General features: G+C 46.2%; 1 protein-coding gene across 2 annotated transcripts in view; it reads right to left on the bottom strand.

Annotated features, from left to right (window-relative positions):
• MTAP (methylthioadenosine phosphorylase) overlaps positions 1-656 on the bottom strand; it is a 45,358-nt gene extending 44,702 nt beyond the window's left edge. For both annotated transcript variants that reach the window (XM_006768704.2, XM_015567181.1), the window contains exon 1: positions 502-656. In XM_006768704.2, the coding sequence (XP_006768767.1) occupies positions 502-534 (33 nt within the window). In that variant the 5' untranslated portion in view covers positions 535-656. The remainder of the gene's footprint in view (positions 1-501) is intronic.
• Positions 657-8,991: the final 8,335 nt, after the last annotated feature.

The raw sequence follows: 8,991 nt of genomic DNA, 5'->3' as shown, positions 1-8,991 counted from the left end.
AGGGGAAGGCCTACGTTTGAAATAAAAAAAAAAGCCGGAAGCTTGTAAAAGAGCAAGCACGTTAGTTCTCCCACGTGGGCCGCGGGCAGAAAGCGGAATCAGAGCGGAAGCACGAGGAGACGGCTCCGAGCTGCAGGCACGCTGCTAGCCCCAGCCGAGCGCATCTCCGGGCAAAGCAGTCCCACTCGGGAAAGGCTGGCGCCGGCGCAGCTCTGCCCACAGCCCCTCTCCCGAGGGCTGGCCCACACCCTGCACGGTGAGGGCGCAGCGGAGACCAAAGGCGGAGGGGGCGAGCTTGCAAGCTTTCCCTCTCGCCCGCTCCCCCCTCCCCCTGGGCGAACCGGTCCTGGTGCAGTGCCCCAGCCCTTTCCCGCCTCGGCGGGGGTGCACGGGCAGGGCACCCAGGCTGGGCGCACGCCCCCGATGCGCGGTCCCCCCCGGGCGGGAGCGAGAGCTCAGCGGGCAGGGGCGGACCGCAGCCGCCAGGACGGCTAATCTCACCTTCACGGCTGGGGGGGGGGCTCCTGAGGCCATGTCGGCGCCGGGAGGAGGCTGCGGGATGGGCACACGGCGGGAGACGCGGAGCCGGATCGAGCGCGCGGCGCGGGACCGAGCAGTGCGGGTCCGGAGTGGCTCTGACTCCTCCTCTTCCTCCCCGGGACAGCTGGATTGGCTGCTGGCGCGGGATCTCCCCCGCCGCCCCCCTCCTCAAATCGGGGTTCCCGCGTCCCGCCCAAGTGCAGACTTTTCCGGTTCCCCGTGGGTTTGTGTTTTTCCCCATCCCCGGGGTAACTAACGGGTTTATAACAACGATAGCAGTGGAGACCGGTTACCGAGCGCTTGTAGGGTGCCAGACTGCTGTGCACTTGAACCAGCCGCGTTAACTTTAACAGGAGCCCCACAAGGAAGAGCAGCACCCCCGCTCTGCCAAGGATGGCTGGCTCCTCTGTAAAACCAGGCTGGCCTGCGCTCAGCTCGCGCGGGGGTGGATCGGCAGTAGAGGGAACGGACTACGGCTTCCTCATCTCTAGTGGGAGGGCAGGCTCTTAACACGCTGAGACCGCGCCTAGCTCCCCGCCTGACATGACAGGGCCAGCACCATCTTTAACCCCTGCCACTGGGCAGCATCCAGTCCACCGAGATTCAGGCTGCAGGCTCCTGTCTTCATCATTTCACACGGGCCGGTCCCCTCCAACACACACACACACACACACACACACACACACACACACACACACACACACCTCCTGGATCACACATACAATGGAACATTTGGCCACTACTTTGTCAGTGGATTAGAGCGTGGCATTGGAAGCTGAGGGGAAAAGCTAAAAGTTCTATTCACAAGCAGCCACTCTGGATAGAACAGAACATGGTCAAAAAAAAAATACCTTAAGAGGATAATAAGAAAATTAATAGTAGTAATAATAAAATGTAAAAATTGCTGCCCCTTTAAATTCCCAGGTAGGCATAACATCCTCAGAGATGTGTGAATTGGTGAAAATTCAGGCTTAAAAACCTCAGTGTCATGGACTAGTAAATTTACGGTGCAGAGACAAGGGGGTTGGATGAGTAGGACTTGAGGAGGGGAGTCAGGATCAGAGGGACGGCTGCCAAATGCATTCCTGAGTCTGTCTGAGTGTCATTGGCTTCAAGGGGAAGGAGGGTTTTGTAGGTTCAGGATGCCCAGTTATAAGCGATGAACAAATCACTTTACTTCAGGTGTGGTAATTTACAGCTCACATGGCAAGACTCCACAGTTTTTATAAGACATTCACAGAGTGATTTACATGAATACTTGGTTTTCTATCATGATACTCCATTGCCCTTTGTGTTGGCACACCCCGGGGCTGTCCCTTTAACTTGGTTGAGTACCTTGACTCATTAGTGGTGACCACTCTATTTTTGACAACAATTACCAGATAAACACGTTTTCTAAGAAATAATCTTAGGGAGGATTTTCAATGATTTGTATTCTGCTTTGGACAGGCTTAAAGAATGCCGTAGAGGATCTTTGTGATTAGCTGGTTATAAATTCAGAGAGAGCTCAATGGTTCTTGCAACTATTCATGGTGCAAAAGTAATAATTGTCCTCATGGGAAGGATAGATAATAGGAAGTATCTGGGTATAATAGCAGCTGCTATTATGGAAGTCCTTGCATTCCCTTGCTGGCCTGACAGTAGTAAACTATGGGGAAAATTATTCTCTATATTTCTGAAAAACACATAATTTTGTAAGTACATACATAATTCTCTTTCAAAAAGTATTTGAGTTTTTGGGAATGTTTTGCTTTTAAGTGTTGTAAATCTGTCCTGTCAGGAATTTGAAATGATTAAAAATGAAAGAAATTTTTGAAAAACGCTTGAAATATTTAATTGAATATGATTACAAAAGAGAACTGAGGGAAATAATTCTGTTCAAGATAGAAATATTAATCCAATCATCAATGAAAAACTTATATTTCTCATCATACCCAATTTAAAATAGAATAGAAAAATGTGTAAGTTGACATTAAATATTGAAGGAAAACTTATTTTTAATTTTGTGACCTTAATAAATGGAACACTAATTTTGAACTAAATAGCTTTTAAACACTTCTTAATACACACAGAAACCTCAACTCCAGAATATTAAACATAAAAGCAAAATATTCACATTGATTATTCCACCGAGAGAGGAAACTCTGGCCAGACTGGAGAGCCTGAGGAACAGTCTGCAGGTGAGTAAAAGAGATAGTAGATACCTCCTTCAGGAAGTTTGGATGAAGAAGGAGGAGACGTTGGAGCATAAGAAAAAATAGGAAGTCAATGTTTTTAATAGATTTGTAAGCACAGAGTGAAGTTCACACAGCAGGAAAACTGGGAGGTACTAATAGAGTGAGAAGGCTAATGAGGCAGGACCCCAAAGGATCCCAGAGGAATGGCATTAGAAGCTCTGGTAGGGACGTGGTCATATGTCAGGGGACAGAGACATGGGTCTGGAAGGAAGGAGGTAAAAAGGGGGCTCTAGATAAATTTGAGGTAGGTATTGTGGCTCTACTGGTTTGGCTCGGTGGATAGAGCATCGGCCTGTGGACTGAAGGGTCCCGGGTTTGATTCTGGTCAAGGGCACATGCCCAGGTTGCAGCCTCGATCCCCAGTGGGGGGTGTGCAGGAGGCAGTCGGTCAATGATTCGCTCTCATCATTGATGTTTCTATCTCTCTCTCCCTCTCCCTTTCTCTCTCTGAAATCAACACAAATGTATATAAAGAGTAGGTGTTGTGAACCTATAGGCCATCACTCCTGATGGCCTAATTTCCTCCAGAAAGTGGGGGTTGCATAATGGGTTTGAGGATAGATGGTAAATTTTGGGATGGCTATGAAACCATGTCAGCTTATGGATGTGGATTTGAAATAGTACCATCTGCAAGGGTATACAGTAGTGGGGAAGGAAGAAATTCTATCCTTCTAGGTTCTTTCAGCTGGTCTAATAATTAAATCCACATGAGACATATTAACAAGGTAAAATAACCAAATTTAATTACTTGCATATATATGGGAACTCCATGTATATGAGAGGTTCAGAGACAGAAAGGTAAAATAAGGTATATATAACATCCTGAGCTAAGGAATGTGATCTAGAGAAGAGGGGGACAATTGGTAGTTTGATAAGAAGAGCAGATATTCAGTGGTTAGATCTTTGCCCCGCCATAGAGGTAGGTCATAAAAAGTTAGCTCTGGTTATAACTCATTACGGGCCAGGGCCCTGATTTAAAATTTCTAGGTAGTTACGGTGGGGTAGTTTCAGAAGTTTCTCTTGAGCCCACAGGGTCTCTATTGCCATCAGCTCAAAAGATCCATGTGCCCTCAACTCTGGAATATTAAATGTAAAAACAAAATACATTGATTCTTCCACCCAGAGGGGAAACTCTTCTTGGAGAGGTTTGCTCTGAACCCCTTAATATTTTCCCTGATTAGTCAGTAGAGATTGACTAATTAGTTAGGGGTGCAAGGAACAAAGGTGTTGGGGAGGTGAGTTTATATTAGCAACCACGGGAGTCCAGCCTTCTAGCGAACAAACATGCCGGGAAGGAGCTGGGTGATGGGTGAAAGTGAAGGACTGGGGAGGTAGAAGTCTCCGGGAAATCTAAGAGCAGTGATGGCAAGGTGAAGGGGTGTGAAAGATGGAAGGAAGGCCGGTCCTGGAGGGCGATAATAAAGCTCAAGGTTTTAGAAGAATTGCAACCCCAAGTTCTGGCAAGATCCAGGAGGTGAGTAACTGGATTAGATAATCAGATAGAGTGGAAGCTGTTTTATTTCTTTTTGTTTTTCCTTTTGTGTGTTTTCTGCATTCAGGGCTTGCGAGAAAGAGGACAGTAGTCACTCAGGATCCAATTGCTGGAGGGCCTGGCAATCAAAGCCACAAGGATGGTCAGGGATGACACAGAGAGGTAGAGCCTCACAGTAGTCACAGTTTTATAGAGGTCATGGAAGCAACCATTTGGAACTGGCAGCGAGGAGCCAGGAGGATGCCACCCTCCACCACAGGCCCATGTGAGGCCTGTAGCCTCCCCATGAGAAACCTGTGCAGGGAAATGGTGACTAGGTTTCAGTAAAGTCAAGGAGATGGAACAGGTGATCTGGAAGGAGGTTGAGGTTGGAGAGGAGCTTATTAGCAGTGAAACAACCATTTCACAGAGCGCAGTGGAAAATCCTATATAATAAAAGCTAATATGCTAAGTGTCTGACTGTTTGACTAATCGCTATGATGCACACTGACCACCAGGCGGCAGATGCTCTGACTGGTAAGTTAGCTTGTTTCTGGGGTCCAGCAGATCAGGAATGGGTGAGATGGGCCAGACATGCCCTGGAGCCCTCCCATATCCTTCCCTGGCCCCAATTGGATCATGCACCAGTGGGGTCCTTCAGCCTGGCCTGAGCCCGCTCACAATCCGGGACCCCTCAGGGGATGTTGGAGAGCCAATTTCGGCCAATCCCCGCAGGCCAGGCTGAGACCCCACAAAGCTGTGCACTGGGCCTCTAGTGTATTTACAAAATGCTGAGGGAAAATGGAAGAGGGGAGTTCTTAATCAAATTGGGAAAACCCAGAAAGAACTTCCAAAGGAGGTAATCAGGGTTCTGGAAGACAGATCCCAGTCAGCTCTGTAAATGAGGGAGGGAGGAGGAGAGGGGAGGTAAGTGTCAAGTTTTAAGCTGAGGCATAATAGTTCATGGAGATAAGGCACCTCTATGGTATTGCCCTATGTTCCAGGTGGCTGGATTGAAGAGGAGGTCTGAAGTATTGGTGATCGCTGAGGCAGCTTCTAATCAAACTAAAAATATCTCTAAACTGAAAATCTATCTAAACTGTGAAAATATCTCTTGCTGGCCAATAGGAGCAGAGGTCAGAAATTTATAGGCCTCCCAAGAGATCTTGCACCGGATGCAACATTTTATTCTGGACCATCTGACAACATTTTATTCTGGACCATCTGCCAGAATTGAAGCGTTAAATACAAATCTTGCTCCAAAAGGAAGATACTCCCATTAAACTCATTTAGCCCTTTATTTAAAAGCGCAGCAAGTTGTCCCCTTCAGACTGGTAGGGCGGGATTACATCCTGTTCACTGTGCCTGCCCTCTCTCTCCTTCTCTACCTTCCTCTCCTTGCCTGTTCTCCCCTTCCATTCCCTCTCCCTGTCTTCAAGCTCAGACTATTATTATTAAGCTCTGGCGTCAAAGATTTGGTACAACCAAATCGATGGATTCTGGGGACACTAGAATAGATTTTCATGTGATTTTGCCTTGAAATCCTTCGTTTTCCTTTCCTTGTCACAGCGGTCCGTTTTGTGTCCCAGTCATCTTGCATAGAGCATGGTTATAGGTGCATAGTACGGCTTATATTCACTCACTGAATGAAAAAAACACGTTCATTGTTTTTGGGTTCAAGCAAAAGAAAGACCAGGAACGCTAAGAAACTTGAACAGCAGGGGGCAGCAAATGTTTGCCTTTTTTGTTTTTTAACTAAGTCAACATTGTCCAATGCTTGAGTCATATTGGCTTCATATAAAAAGAAAAAAAAAGAGAGAAAGAAAGAGAAGAGATGGGTGTTATAATGTAAAGATCGACTCTAAAAGGCAAGTGTACTGTAATTTACTGCAGTGGCTTCTAGAGCAATGCGTGTGGTTTTTCTTCGTTCTTTCCTCAAGGACCCCAAACTGTTTATGTAGTACATACCAGTGGCCAGCAGATGGCAGCACTTTTCAAGGGTCAGGAATAGAGAACAAAGTTTGGGCGGGGGGAGAGGGGGGGAGAAAGCTTATTTGGGCATGAAATCTTTATTTAAAAAACCGATGGGTAGTTTTTAAGTAGGGGATCAAGCCTTTTAGGTCTTAAATATCTTGATGAAAGTAAGGTGGAAATTTAACCATAGGTACAAAGGCACCTTTATTTTGAAGCAAGGTGATAACTAAAATGTTTTAAAATACCAAGTTTGAGACTTACAAAAAGGAGCTGCTGTGATTGATGGAAATCATTTGGATTTTGCTGTGTACTTTAAGAATGTATCTTTATCAGATTCCTCAACGATCAATTCACAGACGTCAGCCAAGAGAAAGACATTTGCACGCAGACACAGTGCTTTCAGATTACTGATTAATAGCACTAAATGACTTCTTGCAGTTGTCCTTGGCTACCCTAGTTAAGTGTCAACAGAGTAACTCAGCGTCTCCTACGTGTATCAGGTCTTCACCTTTTCTAAACACTTAACTGCTTTAGTTGGATATTTATAATCAGATTAAAAGCAGGAACAATGTCTCTTGTTTGAGTACTTTAACTGCAAAGGAAAATGCAGACTCACTGGTTTCTGAGTGACACTTGCCCTGAAACTTCAAACAGGCCTGTGAAACTTCCCTCTGGGTGAAGGGGCAGAGGCCCGCCCTGTCTAACACTGATGTCTTTTTCAGACATTCTCTCTCCTTAGCCAGGAGATAAATAATAACTGCTTGAATGGGAATAAAAAGCATTCGGTGGCACTTCTGCGTATAATGAAAAGTCCCCTGCCTTTGGCTGTTTGACTTCCCATGTGAAACCCAACATGGATTTTGCTACAATAACAATGAGCGCTAGAAAAAACAGAAGGGCCTGTTTGCTTAAATTGCTGCTTGCACCTAAAGAAACTCCCTAATGGGGTTATCACTGGGTCAGGCTGCACTCTGTTTTCACCAGGCCTGAGTCAGGGGCAGGAGAATTCAGATAGCTAGGTGGGTTTAGGCTCTTAGAATACCACTTTTTAAGTAAAGTTTTGCCTTTCTGGCAAAAGTCTCCGAGCTAGTCTATTTGGCTAGCAACTGAAAGAGACATAAGAAAGGAATTAAAAATACCAAAGAGTCGTCAACTATAGGAAATGACCCTGAGATTTAATTTTATCTCCAAAGAATAATGTCTTCAATCCTTATGGGTCAGGGCCCCAAAATAAGGTCCTTTTGCTCAGTGTCACTCGCACCAATAGAACGAGACTGTATTTGGTAAAGCAGAGCAGAAACTTTATTCTTAGATCAGAGAATGCAGAAGGATGAGCTTATGCGCTACAGCAGTGGTTCTCAACCCTCCTCATGCTGCGACCCTTTAATACAGTTCCTCATGTTGTGGTGACCCCCAATTTCATTGTTACAAATCGAACATAATTAAAGCATAGTGATGAATCACAAAAGCAATATGTAATTTTATATGTGTTTTCTGATGGTCCTAGGCAACCCCTGTGAAAGGGTCGTTCGACCCCCAAAGGGGTCGCGACCCAGAGGTTGAGGACCGCTGTTCTACAGGTACCTTCGCCCCGGTCTGAGGAAATCAGAAGTCCTCAAGGATTGGTGGGAGGTCTGTGGGTTCAGGAGTATGGATTTCCAAGAAAAAAGTAGAGACTTTGCATTGTGGGGGACATGCACAGTTCCTAAACATGCTTGGAACATGCCTGACCATACATCACATGTCTCATTTTAATGTTAAGTTTCCACTGGGCATGATCTTAAGCAGGCTCGTGAGTGGAAGTTCCTCAGAGGTCACTCGGGAAAGGGCTTGGGGTGCCATTGGATCTTTTTAGTGCAAGCCCCTTTCTTAGCTGAAGTCCTTGGGTTTCTTATCTGGTCCTGGCTGGCAAGCTTAGCTCGCTCTGGAATGTCCATCCTTTCCTGTCCAGCCTGTTTTTTCAGAGGATATGTTGGGAGAATGAGAGAAGACAAGAAAGTTGGTGGCGGCCTAACCAGTTTGGCTCAATGGATAGAGCATCAGCCTGTGGACTGAAGGGTCTCAGGTTCGATTCCAGTCAAGGGCTTGTACCTTGGTTGCGGGCACATCCCCAGTAGGAGGTGTGCAGGAGGCAGCTGATCGATGTTTCTCTCTCATCGATGTTTCTAACTCTCTATCCCTCTCCCTTTCTCTCTGTAAAAAATCAATAAAATATATTTTCTTTTAAAAAGAAAGTTGGTGGCACACCACTGGGATAACACAGCTCCATAAGGGAGGAAATGTGGTGTAGAAGCATGGGCTCTGACTCTTCTGTTTGGTGTTGAATCATGTTACATGCTGCTAAGTTTCCGCATCTGTGAAATGAAGACGAGAGTGTAGGGTTGGTGTGAAAGTTCAAGTTCATACTCGTGCAGCACTAGGAGCGTAGTATTACATGTGCTAATGCTGAGGATGCACCAGGCACTGCCTTCGGGCCCGAGAATACAGAGATTGGTGAGATACTGTCCCTGCTTTGGGGGAGCTTAGAATATTTTAGGGGGGGGGTTAGGTAAATAAAAAAAGAACAAAATATTACAGGTGTAATTGGGAAGTTGCATAGAGTTCGGGGAATGGAGGGCATGGGACAGTGTGGTGAGTATGGCCTGGGCGGCGTTGAGGGATGCCTTGAGGCAAGGCCCTGGAGTTGAATCATGAAATATGACTAAGCGCTGGTGCTACCACACTCAAGGTGTTCGCCTCTTGGGGTTCTCTATTCCAGAAGGAGAACTG

The sequence above is a fragment of the Myotis davidii genome, unplaced genomic scaffold, assembly GCF_000327345.1.
Source record: "Myotis davidii unplaced genomic scaffold, ASM32734v1 scaffold1343, whole genome shotgun sequence".
NCBI lineage: Eukaryota > Metazoa > Chordata > Mammalia > Chiroptera > Vespertilionidae > Myotis > Myotis davidii.
The sequence above is the reverse complement of the archived record's forward strand: the minus strand, read 5'-3'. Positions and strand labels throughout refer to the sequence as shown.